The 24,903-nt window shown below is 43.6% G+C and overlaps 2 protein-coding genes and 1 long non-coding RNA gene across 9 annotated transcripts in view; 1 reads left to right on the forward strand and 2 right to left on the reverse strand.

Moving 5' to 3' along the window:
• The window catches only part of nyap2a (neuronal tyrosine-phosphorylated phosphoinositide-3-kinase adaptor 2a), an 84,828-nt gene that overhangs the window by 52,712 nt on the left and 7,213 nt on the right, over positions 1–24,903 (forward strand). For 2 of the 4 annotated variants that reach the window (XM_082502158.1, XM_082502159.1), the window contains one exon: positions 11,772–11,884. In XM_082502158.1, coding sequence (XP_082358284.1) covers positions 11,772–11,884 — 113 coding nt within the window. Of the gene's footprint in view, positions 1–11,771; positions 11,885–11,970; positions 13,965–24,903 lie in introns of those variants that run through there. The other 2 variants (XM_082502160.1, XM_082502161.1) reach the window with 2 other exon arrangements.
• LOC309687307 lies at positions 5,859–11,161 on the reverse strand. Its single transcript, XR_014270716.1, has 2 exons — positions 10,271–11,161; positions 5,859–7,099 (listed from the first exon to the last, which is right to left on the reverse strand). It is a non-coding gene; the product is annotated as an uncharacterized lncRNA (long non-coding RNA).
• On the reverse strand, positions 13,957–21,671 carry LOC309687303 (uncharacterized protein). Of its 4 annotated transcripts, none has more exons than XR_014270714.1 (2): positions 14,622–21,671; positions 13,957–14,185 (listed from the first exon to the last, which is right to left on the reverse strand). XR_014270714.1 is itself a non-coding variant. In XM_082502157.1 (2 exons), exon 2 carries the CDS (start codon positions 20,795–20,797, stop codon positions 14,849–14,851), a length of 5,949 nt encoding a protein of 1,982 aa, XP_082358283.1. In that variant the 5' UTR covers positions 20,798–21,059; positions 21,496–21,671; the 3' UTR covers positions 13,957–14,848. The 4 variants fall into 4 exon arrangements, 2 of the variants coding, with proteins under 2 accessions (XP_082358283.1, XP_082358282.1); XR_014270715.1 differs by having other exon boundaries at positions 14,618–21,671; XM_082502157.1 differs by having other exon boundaries at positions 13,957–21,059; positions 21,496–21,671.

Raw genomic sequence — 24,903 nt, forward strand, 5'->3', positions numbered from 1 at the left:
TTAAAGGCGTTCCTGAGAGGAGAAATAATTTAATTGGCAGCATCTCAAAGACAGTGTGCACAATGGGAGCAGAGGCTTATTTCAGACCAGATTATGAGCATCAACAGGCAGTACGGTCAATCACCATGACCGGCGCTGTACAAAGAACGCCTGAGCTTACAAACCAAACTCACCCTACTTTCAACTCAGCAAGTGGAAGGATGTCTGATTATCAATCAATCAATCAATCAATCAAAGCTTTATTCGCCACATGCAGGGCACATAAATGTCCACAGCACAACATTGTGAAAGACATGACAAGCCACAGGATTGGGTGGGGGGTGAGGAGTAATCCGAAGCGAACACAGCAGCCGCCCTGCACAGCGCTACCATTCCAGCGTGGCACACAGACCCGCCGTGTTCCCCCGCAGGAAACAAGCATCGAAGGCGTTTGGAAAGGGAGGGGGATGAGTGCGTGCTTATCAGTGTAAGTGTATGTGTGTGCGTGTCCATAGTTCAGCTGAGACTGTTACAATTCAATGTTGTCAGTGTTTTGTTTTAGGCGTGACTGTTATGTGTTTCCTGTTTTACTTTGAAGGTCTGTCTTATCTCAGTGTGTTCAGGTTACGCTTCCTTGTCTCGTTAGTTCTGATTTGCCCCAGCTGTGTTTCCCTCCTGTTGTCCATTCCCTGATTGTTCCCTCTATGTATTTAAGCCCTGTGTTTCAGTTTGTCATGGGTCGTGATCTCCCCCTGTGTTGTAAATAGTTTGTTGTATATAGATGTAAATAGTTGTCGATACTGTTTTTACTCGGTAGCTGTAGGGGTGAGAAGCCATTTTTCTTTGGGAACCTTTTCTCCTGTTTTTGGTTAGGGAGGCAGGTAAGACACCTATAATTTTCGTTTGGGGTTTTCTGTGAAGGTAAGCCAGCTGCATTTCATTTCTAGAGTTTTTGTTTGTTGTTTTGGCCATGCTCACCCTGATGCTTGCTACCTTTTGGGACTCAATAAACTGACTGGCTGTTGTGAAATCCGTGGTAGCTGTTTTTTGTTGGTTCGTCCTCCTTAAGAGCAGGGAGTGGGGGGGCATTTTTCCTTATTTTTATTTTCCTTATGTTGCACGCCAGTTTTCCCTGGGCTGGGGTGTAACAAGACTGTGTCCTTCGCCCTGCCAGGCTAAGTAAACAGTCTTCCAGCCAACCCAGGTGGCCTTGCATGGAATGGGAAGGAACAGACTCAACACAGTCGTTATCAGGGAGTTTTGTTCAGCTCCAGCCTTGAGCCCACAGCTGGCGCCGAAGGGGTAGCCGCATTATGATGGTAATTTTTCTTTTGCAAACAACTCGTGAGAATTTCAAGCTGTTTTTAACACTCTGACACTGGTCTCTCAATCTCCCGTTAATAGCTGCGAGCTTCTCCGTGATGTTATTAGCCGTTGATTCTGTGGTCTTGTCACTCTTTTTGCTCACATAGCAGATTCTGAGACCTCAGGACTGCAGCCAACTGATCCAAGATGTAATCCAGCTCCACCCAGAGATGTTGTTCTGAGTTGATTCTTTCCTGATGTAATCCAACATACATACGCTCAAAGGTGTTATTCTGAGCATTCACTGCAGTCGTAAGCGCCTCCAAGCTCTTAACCATGCTGCCTTCAGTGAGCCCTTTCTGAGAAGTCGCACCTGTCGTTCCAATCCCAGCGGGCAGCCTTGTGGGGATTTGAACAGCCGGTTCCGCTGTCTTAATTCTCCGATAAGCCAGGGCCAAGCCAGCTCCGATCAGCAAGAACCCTGTTATCATGGTTCCGAATAGGTACATATCTTCAGCGTCCTCGATCAACAGTCCCGCCAGGCACACGACCCTCTGCCACCCGTCCATCGTGTATCCGGCAGGGAAAGTCCCTCCAGGGCACTCGGGCTCTCCCGAGCCCAGACTTCTCGTTAAAGGGTGTCAATAGCATTCAGAGACCAGTTGATCAAATCCATAATTCTCTTTTAGGTTTTAAAGAACAGACTGTGAGAGACTGTTCCAGGGAAAGTAATAAAAAACATGAGACAAGACAAAGACATGAGGAGCTAAGCAGGGAAGATAAGGGAGAGAAGAGGAGAAAAGTGCGACCGCCTTCGCTGAGAGCCAAAGAAGAAGGAACAAGAGTGAATTTTACGAACATGGTGGAAAGACTTGTAAGCTTTTGGCTAATCGACTGTGCGGCATGAGAGCTAAACAAATCATAACAGGAGTGAGGGCGGACAATGGAGTGATGACTACAGATCAGAAGGCGATTAATGACATTTTCTCTTCATTTTACTCTAAATTATTTACGTCAGAATCTACAGTAGATGTAAAAGATTTGCATGACTTCTTTGACTCCATCGATATGCCTTCGCTTCCTCCAGAAGCCCCCATTTTTCTGGAAGCCCCCATTAAAAAAACAGGAAATTCAGGTGGCAATAGCATCCATGCAATCCAGGAAATCTCCAGGCTCTGATGGATTTTCTACACACTTTAATAATAAAAAAATTCTCAGACAATTTGGCTCCCTTCCTTTGCCAAGTTTTCGCAGAATTGCTTGACTTTGGGGCACTTCCTTCATCATGTTACCAGGCCTGTATAACAGTGTTACAAGGACAAGGACCCAACTGACTGTGCTTCTTATAGACCTATATCTCTGTTAAACACAGATGTTAAAATTCTGTCTAAGCTACTGGCACACAGGCTGGAAGAAATTGCTACAATTTCTCCCGACCAAACTGGCCTTATTAAAAATCAACATTCCTTCTTTAACATACAGCAACTTTTTAATATTATCTATACCCCCAACCATGTTGTGGCTGAATGCTTTATTGCTATGGATGCAGAAAAAGCATTTGATAGGGTGGAGTGGTAGTATTTGTTTTTTACTTTAGAAAGGTTTGGAATGGGCTCCTGGATTAAACTGCTTTACGCTAGTCCCACGGCATAAGGGGTAACTAACTGTCGCTACTCTGACTATTTTGGTGTATGCTGTATGTGAGAGAGTACCACCTTGACCTATCATCACCACTTTGGGTCACCATGGAGTCTTATTCGAGCAGGAAAATTTCTCTACCCACAACTTTGGGCTCATCGCTCCCTCTGGCCCTGCCTTTACTCTAGCCTAGCAATCATAGAGTAGTCCAGCAGTCTTAGAATCTGGACTCAGTTTAGGAAGAGTCTTGGCCTCCGAGCTTTAGAGCAGGGCAATATGGCCAAAAATATTTATCACGATATATATATTTGAAAATTTGCGATAACGATATAACTGACAATATAATTGATGTGAGACAAAATACAACTCCACAACTTTACTAGTGCAAAAAACCCATTTATTTTCACTTAAACAAGCAGCTGTTTTTTATGTGCATTAAAGTTATATAAAAATTTAACTGTGCAAATGCAAATTCCTTGCTGAGCATAACCATGTATAATATCCACTGAAGTTAAAAAGAGGTGCTTTGCAACATTAAACTGCAGTGTGCCAAATAAAAATAATAATAATAATAACAATAATGGATTGCATTTATATAGCGCTTTTCGGGACCCCTCAAAGCGCTTTACAATACCACTATTCATTCGCTCTCACATTCATACACTGGTGAAGGCAAGCTACAGTTGTAGCCACAGCTGCCCTGGGGCAGACTGACAGAGGCAAAGCTGCCATATTGCGCCATCGGCCCCTCTGGCCAAAAAAGTCAAATACGTATTTTTCGGTGCACAGGATTATAAGAAACATTAAGCGAAACAAAGTAGTCAGATAACCTTATCAAACCTTATTCAACTCATTCTTCTTGCTTCTTCCACTTCTGTACCATTCATTCATTAATGCTGTATTCTATCAAAGTTGCTCTATTCCTGTGTTGTTGCAGTATATGAATGACTAACCTTGTATTGTGGATGGATTATCTCAGTTGTTCTCCTGACTGAAGTTTGGTCCGTTTACAGCATCCTGCCATGCGATTGCATTTGTCTCTAACCATCAGGAACCTTCACGTTAACTTTTAGCGAGTGGAAAAGTGTTAGCATTCATCCTCCAGCTTCACTGTTTATGTTATGCTAACATAGCTGTGTCGCTAGCGATCACATAGCACATCATTATATACCAGCTAGCCCAACTTCAGTAACCCTACAAACGTCACTGCTGTTTAGTTTTCTGGCTTCATTTATGTTGGAAGTGATAGCAGAGCTGTACGTTTGAATTTTTTCTGAAATCTCTCAGTCAGAACATGCTATATCATGTTTAGGTGGAAACTAGCGAGCTAACTTCCGCTAACTTCCGCTAACTTCCGCTAACTTCCGCTAACTTCCGCTAACTTATAACTCCGTTAAATGTAATAAATTCTGTTTTCATGGATGCCTGGATGTTAAACTTCATAGTTACACCTGGTAAAGCAGCAATGCTGATCGTTTTATTAAAGATGAAAGAATTTAGACAGTTTTTAACTCTCAGTGATGCTGCAGTGTTCGTTTGACTTTGGGACCAGAAGCGGGCGGATGCCAGAACGGAATATTTTGCTAATCTAATAGCTTCAAAAAAGAAAAATCCCAGAGTATTGTTTGATACAATTAAAAACATTGTCTCTCCTGATATTCCTCATGTACCAGTCTATACTAAATCTGATTGTAATGACTTTTTAAACTATTTTGTTAATAAGGTCGCTGCTGTCAGGTCTAATATTTCTCCATCATCCTCTCAGTATCACACTGACACGTTGCTTACCTCTGATACCTGGTCCTCTTTTACTCCTGTTACCTTACAGGACATCAGTGCTCTGCTTGGTCGAATGAAACTGACTTCAAGCCACCTTGATGTACTTCCTCCATTTTTCATTAGTGTGTTTGATTCTATTTGCCCCTGTATTCTGGAAATAATTAATACTTCTCTTTATACTGGCTCAGTTCCTAGCTATTTTAAACAAGCTATTGTTGAACCAATGTTAAAGAAACCAAATTTGGATCCATCTCTTCCAAGCAGTTACAGGCCAATATCAAAACTACCATTGGTGTCAAAGATCTTGGAAAAAACAGTTGCAGAACAACTTAACAACTTTTTGGAAAAGAACAATGTTCTGGACATTTTCCAGTCTGGTTTCCGCAAATTGCACTCCACTGAAACCGCTTTGCTTAAAGTGTCTAGTGACATTCTGATGGCAGCAGACTCTGGAGAGTACACTGTTCTGGTTATGTTGGATCTCAGCTCTGCTTTTGATACTGTTGATCACAGCATCATGATAAATAGGCTGAAGGACTTGTTTGGGATTACTGGCGTTGTTTTAAAATGGTTTATGTCGTATCTATCTGAGAGATCCTTTACTGTCTGTATAAATCATGTGCTGTCGGAAACATCAGTTCTGTCTTCTGGGGTACCTCAAGGATCTGTTTTAGGTCCTATTCTCTTTTTGCTGTATATCCTCCCTCTAGGCCACATTATCAGACGTTACAATAATATTTCTTATCATCTCTATGCTGATGACATTCAGTTGTACTGTTCTTTCAAAGCTTCTGAGTTGTATAAATTGTCTTATTTAAATAATTGTCTGTCAGAAATCAAACAATGGTTAAATGACAGTTTCCTTCAGATAAATGCAGATAAAACAGAAACTTTGATTATTGCACCTGATCACATGCTCTCAGAAATTAGGCAGCATATCAGTTTTTTAGACCCTTCATTTCAGTCGAGTCTCAGAAACTGAGGTGTTATATTTGACAGTTCGATGTCTCTTGAGAAACACTCTAAACAACTTGTCCGGAACTGTTTTTATCATCTAAGAAACATTTCTTTTTTTTTTTTTTTTTTTTTTTTTTTTCTAAATGACATCAGAAACAGCAGTATGCGACATTACGTGATGGCAGAGCTTCAGTTCATCCTTTGTCATTTTTTTTTTTTTTTTTTTTTTTTTTAAATAAATAGGACAGGGGGAATGAATGAGAGAGAGAGGGGGAGAGAAAGAAAGAAAACCAAAGGGGAGAAGAGACGGTGAGAAGGGGGGGGAAGAGAGACAAAAAAAAAAAAAAAAAACTCCTGGGTCACCTGTATGGAGAAAAAAACAAACAAACAAACAAACAAAAACAAACAGAGGAGACAGCAAACAACAAAGAGCAACATAATAATAGAGAAAACAAAGCACCATCACAATAAACTAGCTAGTCATAGATATCAGTATTTACTAAGTAATAAACGATATTGTGCAGCACGCAAGATAGACAGCGCACAGTGTGCTTTGAGGCAGCAGCCAAGAAAGCTTTAGTCCACGTCTGTGAATACCCATGTGTGCATACCTGTGTGGATCAGCATGCTTGCATTCCAAAGGTTTCTCCATGTAATGATCTGCTAGGGAGTGTGGGGGGGCCACAGCCCCGTCCTCCAGGGTGTGAAGCGGGTATGGAGGAGATCAAAACTCCAGACATCCAGAGGCCCCCAGAAACATTTCTAAACTCAGGCTACTGGTGTCAAAGGCAGAACTTGAGATGATTACTCATGCTTTTATCTCTTCTCGTTTGGATTATTGTAACGATCTTTTTAGGTGTCTCAACAAATCAGCTCTGGATCGCCTTCAGTCTGTACAGAATGCAGCGGCAAGACTTTTAACTGGTACAAACAAGAGGTCACACATTACTCCAGTTTTGGCTTCTCTTCATTGGTTGCCTGTAAATTTTAGGGTTCATTTTAAAATTTTAGTTGTAACTTTTAGAGCTCTGCACGGTGAAGCTCCCCAGTATATCTCTGACCTGCTGAAACCTCATGTTTCATCCCGAGCACTTAGGTCTTCAAGTCAGAGACTACTGGTGGTCCCACGTACTAGGTTTAAAACACGTGGGGATCAGGCTTTTCAGGCACCGAGGCTGTGGAACTCTCTGCCGTTGTCTTTACGCTGTCTAGACTCTACTGACTCCTTTAAAAAGCAGCTGAAGACATTTTTATACAAACGGGCTTTTAATTAATTTTAACTTGTATGTCTGATCTTATTGTAAAGCACTTTGTGATTTTTATCTGTGAAATGTGCTATATAAATAAATTTCACTTACTTACTTTAGGACCCAGATTACTCCCAGATTTACGAGCACCTTAGTCCGACAAATATGGCAATACGACGGCCCACTTGCATGTTCTACAAAAAAAATTGTGCTTTGGTGGGTATCTGACAGACAAACACCAAACCAGTTCCACATCACTGAAGTTGCAGCATTTTTACAAACCAATTCTGGTTCATCCGTTTCACTCAATGATCCGCTTTCTCCCTTCTCATTCTCCATTGCCGCCATGCTTTTTCGGCCATGTGCGTATGAAAACAAAGGCACTGCGCATGCACGTTTTACCCATATTCTATCGCGATATTTCATTTTCTTATCATGGCCTAACATTGTACAGATATTACCGTGAACAGTATAATATGGCCCAGCCCTACCAGGCTTTCTCACTTCAACGCCCAATTGCAGCAAACCACCTATTTGTTCCTTCAATGACAGATAACGCTTTTCACATCTGGCACAGAAAGGGTCTAAAATCTTTTGCTGACTTGGATTTAGAAGGACAATTTGCAAGTTTTTCTCAAATATCCACTAAATTTGCCATTGCTACATCTCAGTTTTTTTCATTTTTTACATGTCAGACACTACATGCAGACTATGACAGCACAATTCCCCTAAAAACCTCCAGACAATCCGGTAGATTATGTTGTAATGGTCAGTCCAACCTCCAATATCAGCCTCGTACAATCTAATCTCCCACTTACAATGTTCTTCAGTAGCTGCCATCAAATGTAAATGGGAACAAGACCTTAACTTTCATATCACAGATGAACTGTGGGACTCTGTCCTCGGCCAAGTTCACAATACATCGATGTGTGCTCAACACACTCTCATTCAATTTAAGATAGTTCATCGGGGGCACTGATCCAGCGCTAAGATGGTGTGTATATACCCAGAGGTGGATCCAATCAGTAGAAGGTGTGGGGGTGGTACATTACTTCATATGTACTGGTCCTGTCCTTTGTTGACCAACCTTTGTTGACCAACCTTTGGACCTCTGTTTTCCAAACAATGTCTGAAGTCCTCAAATTAAACCAGAGCCACTCTGTGCTATGTTTGGTGCAGACCTGAAGCTGCCCAACTCTAGACTCAGAGCACTAAACCTTTCATTACTGCTGGTCAGACAGCTACTTCACTAAAGTGGAAAGACTCTTTTCCCCCCTCGCATGTGCAATCTGTAAAAGATATAATGTCCATTGTTTCTGAGTAACCCACGGATTCTCCCTCTTCCCCGTTTTTTTTCTTGTTCCTGTCTATTTGTTTGGTTATTTGGTTTTAGTGTAGTTGTTGTTTTAAACTTGAGTATGAACTTATACAAAATGCAGCAAGATATTTAAAAAACAGTTTTGTTGATTAAAAAACACTATATCGGATTCATATCGGTATCAGCAGATATCCAAATTTATGATATCGGTATCGGTATCGGACATAAAAAAGTGGTATCGTGCCATCTCTACTTTGTATTACACGTTGCTCTGAAACCTTTGTGTAATAAAATGACTTTTGAAAGAAAAGACAACTACTTCACTGAGAACGACCTGGACTGGCAGGACAGTGTTGGGGTATGCAGTGATGGTGCAGCTTCAATGACTTGCAGGCATCACAACATCATGTTCTTGATCGTGCACCAGCAGCTAAATGGACCCAGTTCTCACAGCTTCTGGAAGTTTCCACCAACAGCACTTTAAAGTTGCAGTGGAGCAAACTTGATGTGGGCTCCTTCTGGAGTGCTGTCTCAAAGGAGGACCCATGTCTGGCACTAAGAGCTGTGAAACTCCTTCTCCCATTCACAACTACATATCTGTGTGAATCAGGATTTTCCATTGTGGTCACAACCAAGACCAAAGCCCGAAACAGACTCAGAGAGTGATCCTTTCCCCAACCCTACCCAGACCAGATTTGATCGTGTCTCAGAGGCAGGCTCAGGTGTCTCAGGTAAAGGGGAGTTACCTGTTGTGACTGTTTGCACATTTGTCTTAAATATAAAGAGTAACTTCTGGTTCTGCCAATGAAAAACGGTTTACTGCTGAAACTTTCAGATTCACTCACAGATTATATGTCACGGCTGGGGCAACAGTCATGTGGTGTTACGAGAGAAGGACCCAAAATGCAGGTACTGGCTGGGGTGCGAGTGAGTGTTTATTTACAGTGACAGGAAACAGGAAACAGGAAATAAGGAACAGGGAGCTACTAAAACCTAGACTGGGCAAAACTAATAAACAAACCTGAAAATATAAGGACACGGGATGATACACGGAGATGACATGGAGAAAGCAGGGGAGACACGGAGAAAGACTGAATAACACAGATGAACCGACGGTGAGCACAGGTAGATACACACTATCAATGCACACAGAAGGGAATAAGGAATGGCCCGAACAGGATGGAGACACAGCTGTTCCTAACTGACATCACCAGACACTGACTTACAAAGTAAAACCGGAAACTCACAAGCTGTTCTAGAACACTAACTTAGGGACACGAACAGAGCGCAGAAGGGAGAACACTAAAACACTAAACACAAGGACCAACTCCTAAGAACTAATACAAAATAAGAATTCACACCAAATCAGAAGAAACTAAAAAGTAATAACAATAAACTCAAAACGCTGGGTCACCGACCCGGGACCATGACTTTATAGGGCTATATTTTCATTTGCGCTTTGTTTACATTCTATAACAGTTTATTTATTTAGTTATTCATTTAGTCAGAAAATTATTTTGAATGTATTTATTTTATCATCACATTATTTATCCAGTTTTTTCTTCTCTTTTGCTGTAGTAAAATTGAATTGTGAATTATTTTTGTGTCAGTTTGATTCCCATGAAAGTTAACCTGTTTGGCATTTTGTTCTTTGTGCAGGTTCACATACACATAATAAATAAATGTCTTTGTGATTATTACATTGCATCATGTCTTCATCATGTTTATTTGATAAGGTTTTAGTCGTTAAAATGAAGTAGATTGGATGTAGTTATTAAGTATAAATCAAACCAAAAGCAACGCCAATTTATTCAGTGTCAGTAATAGCCCTAACCTCGGGCCACTGTGTAGTGGAAAGGTTGGGCCCCGAGGTACAAAAAAAAAAGGGTAAGAACTAGAGATGGACCGATCCGATATTACGTATCGGTATCGGTCCGATACTGACCTAAATTACTGGATCGGATATCGGAGAAAAATAAAAAATGTAATCCGATCCATTAAATATCACGAAAGCACCTCACAAAACTTGCAACACGCCGTAACTCACCTCAGAACGTTAGCACGTCGGAGCAGTATGCATCACGTGATAGAGCGGCTGTGGCGTGCGGGACCTGTCGGTGGTCTGGATAGCATTTGGAGCTTCGCTAGCAACCCGGCATTTCATCTCCGACAAAGTTATCCCGAGAGAAGTAAAGCAAGTGTGTAAGTCCATCTCTGAATGTTTGTAAAGCATTCCTGCGTTAAGCTTAACAAGCGATATATGGAGCGACTTCCTCCTCTTGCTGCTACTTCAATCATGAAACTGCTTAATGATCAGCTGATCGGCTTTTCTGTCGCGAGTCCGTCTCTCTTGTTTGTTTTTGGCCCACTTTGCACCAGAAAGAGGAAACCAGCGGTTGAACAACAGCAGCACGTTTAAGCTTGATCAGCTGCTGTTAGAATTTATTTAATATTACTTTCTACTCGAGGATCTTTTTCTACGTAGCTGACGCTGGTAACTGTGCAGGGGCGGATCTAGCAAAGTTTAGCCAGGGGGGCCGATAGGGCATTAACAGGGAAAAGGGGCACAAAGACATACTTTTCTTTCTTATTCTCATTTAAAATGTCGAGCTTTTAATAAATAATTATCTGACACCCAAAGTTTTAATTTGATGTAAAATGAATAGAAGTCAATTACTGTATATAGTGACTATTAAGTCTAATATATACCCTAGTAAGCTATAGTACTTTTTCCTTTGGGAAGGTACCATCTGTGCAGTCTGCAATTTTGTTGAAGAAAGATGTTGAATCTATTTAATATTTTAATATATTGAAAAAAAATAATTGATTTCTGTGCATTTTTTTTCACACTGCATCAAATTAAGGTTGATTACGTCGATTAAGCATCATGAGGTGGAGCGTGAGGGGTGGTTCCCTATGTTTTATTTATTTATTTTTGTTGTTGCTGGGAGTTGGAACCCTATTAGTTAGGTTGCTTAATATATATGCTAAGTACTCTTTAAAATACCAGAATAGGGAGGATGGTGTAGGTCTAAGTTTATTAGATTGATCAGTATTGCTGAACTATGAAATATTTTTTTTGCATACAGGTATAACAGAATAGCTTTAGTGTAGTTGTTGTTTTAAACTTGAGTATGAACTTATACAAAATGCAGCAAGATATTTAAAAAACAGTTTTGTTGATTAAAAAACACTATATCGGATTCATATCGGTATCGGCAGATATCCAAATTTATGATATCGGTATCGGACATAAAAAAGTGGTATCGTGCCATCTCTAGTAAGAACTATTAAATTCCTCTGCACTATACTTCCTGTTTTCTGCACAGGACGTGCAGTCTATTCTGTGACTTTTGGCCTACATTCTAACTCACAAGGGTGTTTTCCTACACTGGGCTCTATAAAACAATATAAACAGAAAATAAGCATTAAGAATATATATTTATTTCATAACAGAACCCCTGGAGGACTAAAAATCTACACAAACATATGTGCACCGAGGTGATGTCTCTTTGAGTTTACTGACGATCACTGATCTGTATCTGCAGAACCAAAGTCTGCGGGTAAGCTCGGCCGCTCAGCTTCGACTTCAGGAGTTCCTTCACCAGGCGGCATGCCACATCGTCACCTGCATGAGCCGCATCACCTTGCCCTAAGCCAGGTACAGCATGTGTAAAGCACCTGTTTACCTGTTTATTGTCTGTGTTACATGTTGAGATGATAATGACCTTAAATATTTTTACACAGGTTTTAACTGAACAAGAGAAAATAAAACAACTTGAGAGTAAAAGAAGCTTTGGTCCATCAGCTGAAGTCTGACAAGATGTGCGCACGTTTTTACTAATTTGGACTTTTGTGTCATTCATGTCAAATATTTCAATCTTTTGGATTTATCTTTCATTTTGAAACTAACAGCATGCAGTTAAATGCTCCAGTACTTATACTGTAGTTTCTATAGTGATACAAAGTTAAATGCTAATACTAACATTATATTAACATTACACTAAACTAACAACAACACTGTTCAAATTCACTCTGAAATTAAAACCTTTTAAATCATAAAAGATCGAATTAAAAGTGTCAGTAAACTTTTTACCTGAACATGTGGATGCAACCACACCTACTTCCACCAATAATAACTCCACCCACTAATATCTATCCCACTTCTTTAACATGTAAGCAAAACTTAAATTCAATCATTTATTAACAATGATTATGTTGTACAATATGGTTGTTTCTATAATTATAATCTTATTATATTTGTTTATAATATAATCAAAATGTATGGATGTCAAAGTTATCCTCATACACGAAAGCTGCTGTGATCATTTCACACGTACACACAACCGTGAGCTAAAGTCATCTAATTAAAAACATGTTATTGTCTTCTCTGTCTGTCTTTCTGTGTGTGTGTGTGTGTGTGTGTGTGTGTGTGTGTGTGTGTGTGTGTCCGTCCATTCGCTTATCTAACTCAAAAAAGACAATAAAAGAAAAAAAAAGACAATAAAGCTTAAAGTATTGACTGTAACTATTAATATTGACACAAAGACAGATTCATCAGGATGCCACATCACAGAGTAACAGCCAATCACATGCCAGACTGATAATGCCTACTGTTGCTAAATGAATCAATACACAACAAGAAACTCAGATTTCATATGCTCATGAATAAAAAGGGGGACAAAAACAACACCAAGAGGCACAAAACACAATAAAGACTAAAAATAAAACCAAAAATGGCACCAATAGATGAAAAAAACAACGAGACAAAAAAAAAAAAAAACAACGCAAAAACACCACAAAACTCTACAAAGAGGCATCTTGACAAATGCTCAATCATTCAGGTAAGGAAATCCCAGAGAGTTGATTCTGTTCATCTAGACATAGTGCACTCTGTGGGAGTGGGACAACACTGTCATGGTCCTGGGTCAGTGACCCAATATTTTGTAGCTTTTTCATTTGTGTTTCTTTTTTTTTATAATTCAAGTATTTATTAGATTTTGCATTCTATAACAGCAAATACAGAGATGCAACAACCAAAAGCAAGAAGCAAACAAACAAACAAAATAAAACACAACGAAACAAAACAAAACAAGTGAGGTTTTAACATATGTTGTATTAAGCTCAAATGTCCAAGTCAGGTAGACATGTAGGTGCAAAAATTGTCCCACTGTTCCAGCGCAGCTTCCGTCACATGATGTATTTTTCCCAGCATCTTTTCGCATGCAACATTCCCAATCATTCTGTCTTTCCACATTTTAAGCGTTGGAATATGAGAGTCCTTCCAGTGTTCCAAAATGACACGGGCACATGTTACCAATGCAGTACTTAACACTCTAAACTGGTGTTTATTTAATTGCGGCACCTCTCCTTTGTCTCCTAGTAAACATAATTTAGGTGATCTGGGTAGGTTACAAAGTGTCCACCCCTGCAAATAATTCAGTACAGTGTTCCAAACTGGAAAAACCAGCGGGCATTCCCAGAGGGCATGTATCAGAGTACCTTTGGCTTGTTGGCATTTCCAACACAAGTCATCTCTACCAATCCCCATTCTATACAGCCTTGAAGGAATATAATAGTATCTGTTAAGAATTTTGTATTGAATAAATTTCCCCCTGGCTTCCCTAATGTATAATCCATTGTTCGACAATGTAGAATCCCATGTATCTTCATCCATTGTACGCCCTAGATCCCTTTCCCATGCTTTTTTCAGGCTCTTATTTATATTATTTTTAATCCATGTGTAATGTATGTTTGCACTGATTGCCGATCACGCTTCAACTGAGTCGTCCTCGGTCAGAAGGAATGGTACTCCACAGTGATGTAGTTCAAATAACTTTACTAAAGAGGTGGCAGATGACATCAACAGGATGTACAGCGTTGGTAGGGAGGCATTACAGTATTCACATGCAGGTAACGGGGGTGTGAGTGTGTATATGGGTATGTGTGTGTGTGTGGTCATCTGTAAACAGAAAGAACAAACATTTGTATTAACCACTATGGATAGCAGTGTACCCCTTATACAGTACTGTGGGTTTCCAGCGTAATGTTATACAATCTGCCATAACCTCATGGCCACTAGATGGCACCCTAAGACCATAAATGAATTTCTGGCTTGTATATACCTTGGCAAACCAGACCTCTGCAGATTGCAACGATTCAGAGAATAAACATAGTAAATAGTTACATCCACCTACAACCACAATGCTTGACAGTAAGTCGTATATGGAATGAAATATGGGCTGAACACAAGGCTGCCTGTAGTAGGCCAAACAAAACGCATCTTAGCGATAGCAATGGGACTAGCCTCTTAGCGATAGCAACGAGACTAGCCTCTTAGCGATAGCAAATTACACAGATAAAGTCAACAAGCCTCACTCTCATCTTACAATACTCACATGGTAAGCACGCACGCAGTATTAACTCACACCGAATGCACGTTAATACGTTACTCCTCCGACACACCTCTCATCTGTGCAGCGCTGCGCTGAACACGTTCCCAACCGGAAGTACAGATACCGAGGTGCATCATGGGTAACGTAGTATAAAACAGCTACAGTGAACAAGCGGACTTTTAACAGCCGCCCCTGTATTTGTAGGCAAATACACTCCCGCTAGAGTCCTTCTATTTTGAAACAGTGTCATTTGAGTCCTCAGGAACTTTGGGAAGTTCCACCAACTTAGTTACCGGGCGAACATAGGTACTGTCTTTAACCTTGACCTCGGCAGCTCGAACAACGCCATCAATCCCTGGGAAAACTTTGGCAATGGTACCCACAGGCCAAAGGCCTCTAGGCAAGTTACAGTCCACAATCATAACAGCTTGTCCCACAGCCATGTTGTCAGTGGACCTCCTCCATTTCTGTCGGAGTTGCAGTCCTGGGAGGTAGTTCTGTATGAACCGCTTCCAGAAGTGGTCGCTGATGACCTGACTGTGCCTCCATCTTCTGTTAGAAAGAGTGCCTGAGGGGCCGTAAGCTGCCTGGGGTAGTGCCGAATCATGCCGCCCCATCAAGAGAAGATTTGGTGTGATGGGATCTGGGTCAGCTATGTCAGCCGATGCATAGCCAAGCGGCTTTGAGTTCAAAATGCCCTCAACCTCTATGAGAGCAGTGAGTAGGACTTCTTCCACCACAACTTGGTCCTTCAGGACCACTTGCAGAGCTGACTTCACTGCTCTGATTTCCCTTTCCCATGCTCCTCCGAAATGAGGAGAGTGTGGGGGATTGAAGCAGAAGTTGATAGTCTGCTTAGCCAGTTGCTGCTTGAGGTCCGGCTCCATGTTTTCAAACGCCGTTTGGAGTTCTCTGTGCCCACCTCTGAAATTGGTCCCTCGATCAGACCACATCTCGTATGGCTTTCCTCGGCGTGCAATAAATCTGCGTAATGACATAAGGAAGGAATCGGTGTCAAGACTAGGGAGGAGATCAAGGTGCACGCATCTGGTTGTAAGACACTTGTAGATGATTCCCCAGCGTTTCTCTCTTCTACGACCTATCTTTATCGTGTATGGCCCAAAACAGTCTACGCCCGTTGACCAGAACGGCGGCTTATAGAGTCTCAGCCGCGATGAAGGTAAGTCAGCCATTTTGGGTGTAGAAGGTGAGGCGCGCCATCTCCTACAGTCCACACACTGGTGCTGATGCTTCTTAATGGCTTGACGTCCTCTGAGAATCCAATAGGTGCGCCGTATTTCCGCAAACAGCCTCTCTGCACCTGGATGAAGGAGCTGGTCATCATAAGTTTTTATGATGAGCTTGGTCAGGGGATGTTCAGCTGCTAATACAATGGGATGAATACTGTCTGGATCTAAGTCGGCAGCTCGACGGAGGCGGCCTCCGACTCTGATGAGACCAGTAAGACTGTCATATTCAGGGGACAGCACGCTAAGACGGCTGTCTGAGCGGACTGGGTGCCCGATCTGGAGGGCTCGGGCCTCCTCTGAGAAGCTGTCAGTCTGTGCCGAGCGAAGCAGCATGGTTTTGGTTTCTAGTTGCTCCGCTGCTGTAATAGGAGCATCAGCCGCCCCGTGTTGGGTCTGGTAGGTAGCAGCAATCAGCTCATCTAGCGTGGCATACTGTGTTGGATCCGGTAAAGTCGGGGATGCAGAAGCGTGCCCACAGAATGCAGTCTTCCTGAGCTCTGCCTCACTGCATGCCGGGAACTCTGTTGGAAACTTAGGCCAAGTGTCAGCAGTTTGTGACAGAAAGGGTGGACCATGTGACCAACGATTGCGGACAGTTAGGTCAGCGAGATGTTTCCCTCTGGTGATGTCATCAGCAGGATTGAGGTCAGAGGTCACATACCGCCACTGTTCAGGAGATGTCAGCTCCTGTATTTCACAGATTCTAGTCCCCACAAATACCTTATAGCGACAGGAACTAGACTGGATCCACTGCAGCACCGTTGTAGAGTCTGTCCACAGGTAGATCGATTTCAGGAGGATGGTGAGCTCTGTCTGGAGTAATTTGGCCAATTGGGCCCCTGTGAGCGCTGCGCAAAGCTCCAGCCGGGGTATTGACACCTGTTTACGTGGGGCCACTCTGGAGCGAGCCATCAGGAATGATGTGGCGATGGGCAGTTGTTGATCGATTACTCGGAGATAAGCCACAGCCCCATACGCCTTTTCTGATGCGTCACAGAATATGTGAGCCTCGTATGTCACATTGCTGGAGTTGTGAGAAGGAGCGTAGCAGCGGGGAATGGTGACATGCTGAAGGTGTGACAGTTCGCCTTCCCACTCAAGCCAGGACTGAAGTAGATTCCCTTCGATGGGCTCATCCCATCCTCTCTCTGTGCTCCACAGGGCCTGTACAATCAGCTTGGCCCTTGTAGTGTAGGGACAAATATAACCTAAGGGGTCATACTGGGTAGCTAGTACCTTGTACACGTTGCGCAGCGTGACCGTGGAGTAGGTTATAGGGCGGTGCTTATATCCCAGGACATCTGTCGGGCAGTGCCAGCTGAGTCCTAATGTTGACTCTTGTGGGTCGAGACTTTTGAAGTTCAGCCAAAGCTCGCAGCTCTCTGATCTAGCTGAAGCGGGCAGGTGAGCAACTACTTCGGGCACGTTGCTCGCCCACTGACGTATCTCGAATCCTCCTTGAATGAGTAAATCTCTCATTCGGTCGATGAGCTGCTTTGCCTCTTCTGGGTTGGATAGGGACTGTAAACAGTTATCCACATAGAAGGCTGTGTGGACAGAGTCACAGATGTCCTTGTGGGTGTCTTCGTGCTCCCTTGCATGTCTCTGTAGGGCGAAAATAGCACAACAGGGGCTACATGTCGTTCCGAAGGGCAAAACTCTCCACTCATATACGTCTGGGGGCCGGTCAGTTTCACAATCCCTCCACAGAAACCGTAGCAGAGGACAATCCTCTGGGAGCAGCCGAATCTGGTGAAACATGGCTCTGATATCTCCACTCACAGCTACAGGGTGTTGGCGGAAGCGGAGTAATACCCCCAGCAGAGTGGGCCCCAAGGGAGGTCCTGGTAAGAGGTAGTGGTTTAGGACGGCCCCCTGAAACTCAAACGAACAGTTGAAGACCACCCTAGCCTTATTATTGTGATGTACCATGTGGTGGGGTACATACCATGACTCGGAAGGGCTATGTGTCTCATCTGGGCTCAGCTTAACAACATAACCAGAATCTACTAACCTGTGGATCTCCTGGCTGTATGTGAGGTTCAGATCAGGATTCTTGGCCAGCTTACGTTCGGTGGATCTGAGAAGGCCTTTTACTGCTTCAGGAGAGACACACATCCGTGGAAAGTCCCTTCTTCTCAGCAGCGGAGTGGCGTATCTCTCGACACCGTCTACTGGGACTCTGATAGTCTTTGTCTCCAACATAGCTACCGCCTCTCTGTCCTCCTTTGACCGTGTGACCTCCTTCTCTGTCCTGTAGGGGGGAGCATCTAGTTGCCACAAACGCTTCACATCTTGATGCACGGCCTCTGCAGGAGAAAGGCACATGTTCAGGCACTGCAGGTCCCCCTCAGATGTAGGCATACTACTGGCCGGCCCCTGGATGGCCCATCCGAGCTTGGTGCAGATAGCTACTGGCCCTTTGGACGACCCCCGAAGGACGGGGCGGACAGGGGTGATGAGATGAGCGTTATCTGAGCCAATCAGCACCAAAGGTTGGATCTGGTTAAATCCCTCAATCTGGACTTTCTGTAAGTGAAGATACTTCTTCTTTAGCTGTTCAACTGGACATGACTGAGTAGCTAGGCTCAGTTGTTGGGCTGTGAAAGCATGTGTTACTTTGTACCTCACTTTGGGCTTAGCCCTTGGTGACACCTGAAATGAGACAAAGCCTCCCTTCATCTGGATTACATCTCGACGGATAGTTCTCAGTGAGAGTGTTGCTTCCTCCTGTTCCAAACCTAGAGCTGTAACTGCCGCTGGAAGCACAACAGTCTTCTCTGAGCCGTCATCGAGCACAGCAAATGTATCCAGTGATTTGCTCCCATGATGTAGTTGGATTGGTACTACCTTAAGCATAACACGACCTGAGTGACTTGAATAGTCTAGGTAGACCATACTAGTACTCACAGTTAGTATGTTAGGGTCCCGCTTCTTGGCCTCAACCAGGTCATGGAGCACCGACAAATGCTGGTCACCACAGGTGCTGCACGGCTTCTTCAGAGTACACTGCTCTGGAGAATGTTTACGGCCACAGCGCCAGCATTTGGCCTTCTCTGTAATCCAGGTAGCCATAGCTTTGAGGTCTAGCCTTTTGAATCCATCACAGCCATTCAGATAATGCTCTGTCCCTTCGCAGTATGGACAATAAGGTTTGAACTTCTGTTTCTTCTTAAGTTGGACTGTCGGATCTGGAGCTGTAGATTCTCCCTCCTGTTTTAGCTTGGCTTGGGCTAGATTTGGGCCGTAGTAGATGGAGGCAGATCTGTTGTGTGGCTTGAGCCCTGCTGAGGCTTTGAGTAGGTTCTTCTCTGGACGTGGCTTGTCCGGGGGCATTTGAGAGGCTTGTCTGGATAGCTGAAGGACTTGGGATTTCCGTTCGAGCCATTCTGAGAAGTCGTACATATTGTATGTTCGGCTGCTGCCACTGCGGATGATCCCCCGGGTGATACAGTACTCGATGAAGTTGTCCCTGTAGTTCAGAGGGAGCTTGGTAAGCAGTCTGTCCACATGTGAACCACAATGAAGCTCACTGGCTGCTACTTCATCCATGGTACTGAGAAGCCCAACCAGGCTGGACACCGACAGGGAGAGGTCTTCAATAGCTTGAGAATCGCCGGCTCTAATAGGGGGGCAGTTTAATATAGTGCTAAGCTCACTTTGGACTAACTGCCTTGGCTGTCCATACCTCTGCTCTAGCGCCCTCATTGCACTAGTGTAGGGAGTGCGGTCGTGAATGTAGCGCTTGGCTACCTGTAGGGCGCTGGGATGCTCTAGATGATCTAGTAGGACCTGATACTTGTAATCTTCTCCCAGATGAGAATGTGGCCCTAAGGTGCTGTCCAGCCCTTTCTTCAATAAGGCAAAGTCACTCTCTCTCCCCGACCGGAAGATCACCAGCTTAGGCTTTGGGATGCCGTATGAAGATGCCACCATCATCTCCATCAGGTTTGGTAGAGGCGTTCCTGCTGGGTGAGTTGTGGCAACCTGTGGATTATGGTGTTCAGCAGAGGAAGATGATGAATAGTTACTGCCTGAGGGATAAGGAACATAGTACTTGCCAGCTGGATCAGGCACAGCTTCAGGATGCAGTATGGTGGGCACAGGGCGATGAGCTTCTGTCCACTGTGATGGCTGGGTCACAGGCGCTGGTGGACGTGAAGGTTGCTGCAAGTACACAGGATTAGCTGGATGTCCGACTTGGAAGACAGGAGCAGCGGGATGTGACATCTGCTGCAGACTCATTGGGTCCACAGCCTGTGATAGCTGGTGCACTGAAAGATGAGCATGTTGTAGTGGCTGATCAGCTGGGGATGCAGAATGTAATAGCTGCACCTGGCCTGGCCTGTTTATCAGGAGCTGATGTTCCGATCGCTGATATGAGAAGGGTTCAGCAGTGCATCGCCCAGGTCTCCTGAGTGGCGTCGATGCAGCTACATAAGTGGCAGGGTGCAGCACTGGCTGAATGTGAAGGCTCGCTTTACGGGGAGGTGATGGAGCAGATGTTTCCACTGGCGTCGGCATGTTCGCCGGTGTTGTGGTGTCATGTAACACCTCATTGCTAGGTTGTAGTGGTGCAACTTCTGTTATGGAGGAAATATGTTGGGGTTGTTCTAACGCTCCTGTTTCTGGGGGAAGAGGACTGCCAGGTTTAGAAGCTTGCTCCAAACGCTCCACCCGCTTCAGTAGTGTCCCACGAGTTTCCTCCATAGACACTTGCAGTTGAGTCATGTGTTGGAGGACACTGCTCCAAACTGATTCCATCTTCTGCCATCTCTCATCCTCTTCATAGTCGGAGCTGCTTGAACTACTTGGAGCGCTAGATGGCTCAGTTAGGTTGTGCTCATAGTCCACCAGATGTCCTGGAAGTTTCTTCTCCCGCGTTGGACGGGGGCTACTCGATGCACCTCTATCCTGAGGGTTTGCCATCTCATTAACTCAGCCAAGGCGAATCCGGCTCGAAGGACCACTTGTAATGTATGTTTGCACTGATTGCCGATCACGCTTCAACTGAGTCGTCCTCGGTCAGAAGGAATGGTACTCCACAGTGATGTAGTTCAAATAACTTTACTAAAGAGGTGGCAGATGACATCAACAGGATGTACAGCGTTGGTAGGGAGGCATTACAGTATTCACATGCAGGTAACGGGGGTGTGAGTGTGTATATGGGTATGTGTGTGTGTGTGGTCATCTGTAAACAGAAAGAACAAACATTTGTATTAACCACTATGGATAGCAGTGTACCCCTTATACAGTACTGTGGGTTTCCAGCGTAATGTTATACAATCTGCCATAACCTCATGGCCACTAGATGGCACCCTAAGACCATAAATGAATTTCTGGCTTGTATATACCTTGGCAAACCAGACCTCTGCAGATTGCAACGATTCAGAGAATAAACATAGTAAATAGTTACATCCACCTACAACCACAATGCTTGACAGTAAGTCGTATATGGAATGAAATATGGGCTGAACACAAGGCTGCCTGTAGTAGGCCAAACAAAACGCATCTTAGCGATAGCAATGGGACTAGCCTCTTAGCGATAGCAACGAGACTAGCCTCTTAGCGATAGCAAATTACACAGATAAAGTCAACAAGCCTCACTCTCATCTTACAATACTCACATGGTAAGCACGCACGCAGTATTAACTCACACCGAATGCACGTTAATACGTTACTCCTCCGACACACCTCTCATCTGTGCAGCGCTGCGCTGAACACGTTCCCAACCGGAAGTACAGATACCGAGGTGCATCATGGGTAACGTAGTATAAAACAGCTACAGTGAACAAGCGGACTTTTAACACCATGGGCAAATATTATACCATTTCGCAGCTGTTCATTTGTGTTTCTTGACTATTTGTTATTTAGGGTTGTCACTGTTAATAGTTTTGGTTCTGTTCTATTTATTTTATTTATTTATTTATTTATAAAGCACATTTAATAACAACAGGGAGCTGACCAAAGTGCTGTACAGAGTAACAGTTAAACAATGACATTGACAACAACGACAGGTAAGAAAATTAAAAGAAAATTAGGATAAAAGAATTGGTAACTCTCATACAGTTTCGAAAGCCAGAGTAAAAAAATATTTTAAAATATTTAAAAAGAGTAACAGTTGGGGCCTTTCTAATGTGGAGAGGTAGATCATTCCACTGTTTCGGTGCCACAACCGCAAACACCCGATCTCCTCTATGAACCATCCTAGACTTATGTAAGGTAAGGAGCAGGTGATCGCTTGATCGAAGGGCTCTAGAGGGCGTATAAAACTGCAATATGTCAGACAAATAGTCCGGTGCCTGGCCAATTAGCACTTTATAAGTCAAAAGTAAGATTTTGAATTTAATTCTAAAACGCACTGGAAGCCAATGAAGCACCGGAATTAATTTGTTTCTCGAATATAAGTTTGCTATCCAAGAAAACCCCCAGAACTGTTCTAGTCATTCCTGTTCTCAGGTTTTGTATTTTGAGCTCCTTCTGTTCTGTGTGACTGTGCCTGCCTTCGTCCCACGTCTCCATGTTTCCTCCCTGTTGCCATGTCTGACATCTTAGTGTTAAGTTTGAGTCTGTGCATACCCGTTGTATTTCCTGTCTTACTTTGAAGGTCCATGTCTTGTGTCTAGTTTTTCTTCCCTAGTCTCATTAGCCCTGATTTCTCCCAGCTGTGTTTCCCTCCTGTTCCCTGGTTACTCCACTGTGTATATAAGCCCTGTGTTTTATCCTGCGTGTTGCTGGTTTGTCTGCATGGTCTCCCTGTGTGACCCTTCCTCTGTGTCGTCTGTGGATTTAGGTTTAGGTTCCCCTTTGTTTCTGAGCATTCCATCCTCCGCTCCTGCTGTATCCTGCTCACTTATAAATAAAAGCTCACTCATCCCATCAAAGTCAGCGCCTGTGTTTGAGTCCTTACCTCACCTCCACACGTCTGCCGTCGCAGCTGTGACAAATATGCTCAATACGCTATGTCCAGATAAACAGAAACAACTGTTTGGTACTACAAAGAGACCAAAAAACCCACAAAGACTCAAAATTACAACAAAAATAACACAAAGAGGAATGGGACGAAAAGGGACCCAAAAAATCCCCAAAAAACAGCAACAGGAGACCACAAACCAAAACAAAACGACATAGAATATGATTACTGTTTAATTTATATATATATCACAACAGTAGTCATGTCAAGGCAGTTTTTATTGTAATCTAATGGAGTTAGCCCGGATGTTGCTAACCCGGAGTTAGCAACATCCCCCAAGAACACGAAGAGAAGAGTCCTGGCCCCTAGCCCTGCCAGTGTAGCAGAAATGATGAGGATGATGATGCAGCAGCAGCCGTTCTTCTCTGCGTGAGTAGCTTAATGTTGTTCGTGTGTAATCTACGCTGAGTAGGCTAACCACGTTATTACATTAATGCATGTAAGGTGAACTAGCAAACACCGTCGTAGTTACATGCGGCTGTCTTCTTGTTTGATGGCAGATACTCCCTTCACCCTGGCCAAAAAGGCTAAAATGACCAAAGAAAAAGTGGAAAACAGTTAAACATGAGAGGTTTTTGGACAAAGTTTGTGTTTTTTCCATTGTTTAAGCACTGCTTCCAGCCAAGAGTGATGCCATATATGCCCCATAGCTGCAGAAAAGGCTAACATTGTTATCTTTTACAAAAAAACAGTTAAAAATCAGTTAAACATGAGAGGTTTTTGGACAAAGTGTGTGTTCTCCATTCTTTAAGCACTGGCACCGTTTCAAAAGTACCAGTTTGGTACTGGTATTGGATAAAACCTATACGATACCCATCCCTAGTCATGGTCCTGGGTCTGTGGAGCCAGCATTTATGTGTCTTTTGTGTAGTACTGTGAGGTAAGGATTGTGTTCCCAGCTTTGGTTGTTGTGATCCCTCTGTTTACACTTGCTGTCATGACTCTTCTGTTCCCTGTTTAGTTGTTCTCCACAGTCACTGTGTCAGGCTGAGGCTCTGTCTGTGTGTTTCCTGTCTTATTTTGATAGTCCCTTGTCCTGTGTGCATTGTGTTCAGTATTAGGTCCAGCGTGCTTCTACCTGTAGCCTATCCTCTCATCATCCTGTATGTGGATTCAGGTCCTCTGTCTTCCTTTGCTTGTTGTCATGTCGTCCCATGTTAGCTGAGTGTTATCTCCTCTTGGTTTGTTTGTAATTTCATGTTCAGTATTGACTCCCTTTGTCAAGTCAAAGTCATCTTTATTGTCGAAACCACATATACAGATCATACATACATACATCATATACAGGGGCAGGGATAGCTCAGTAGGTAGAGTGGTGGCCCCATGATCGGAAGGTCAGGGGTCCAAATCCACTGAACGGCTATCCTGAGGTACCCCTGAGCAAGGTACCGTCCCTACACACTGCTCCCTGGGCGCCCAATGGCTGCCCACTGCTTCACTGAGTGAATGTGTCATGGTCCTGAGTCTGTGTCTGTCTATGGTGTCACTGTGTCTGTTCGTGAGTCTGTCTGTTAAGGTCAGTGTCTTGTCTGGTCCTCTGTGTCTATGAGTTTCCTGTTTTATTCTGAAGGTCTCTGTCTTATGTGAGTGTGTTCAGTTTACGTTTCCCCTGTCCCGTCAGCTGTGACTTCTCCCAGGTGTGTTCCTCTCCTGTCTCCCATCGATGGGAGACAGGAGTCTTCCCAGTTTAGGGTTCCTCAGTTGCTTCTCATACGCCCGCTGCCTGTTGGTGTCATTTTGCCACTTTGAAAATAAACACTCACTCATATCATCCATCCTTTGCCTGCGTTTTGGGTCCTTTAATAATTCCACACGGCTCATCCTACGAACCGTGACAGAATGGGTTAAATGCCAAGAGGGATTTCCCCACGGGGATCAATAAAGTACAGATTACACAGGAATTTGATGATGCAGTGCTGACACGGCCCTCGGTCTGACACGAAAGATACAAATGTTGTTTCTGTGTTTGTGTCCATCATCTGCCACAGTCAGACATGACAATAACTCATCATTAAATGCAGAGGTGCATAAACACACAGTGAGTGAAGAAGAAACACCCAGG

The sequence above is a fragment of the Aulonocara stuartgranti genome (genome assembly GCF_965226115.1).
Source record: "Aulonocara stuartgranti genome assembly, chromosome: 14".
NCBI lineage: Eukaryota > Metazoa > Chordata > Actinopteri > Cichliformes > Cichlidae > Aulonocara > Aulonocara stuartgranti.

Excerpts from the sequence above, each read along its gene's own strand:
- LOC309687303 (XM_082502157.1), bottom strand. The coding sequence starts at position 20,797 with ATGGCAAACCCTCAGGATAGAGGTGCATCGAGTAGCCCCCGTCCAACG.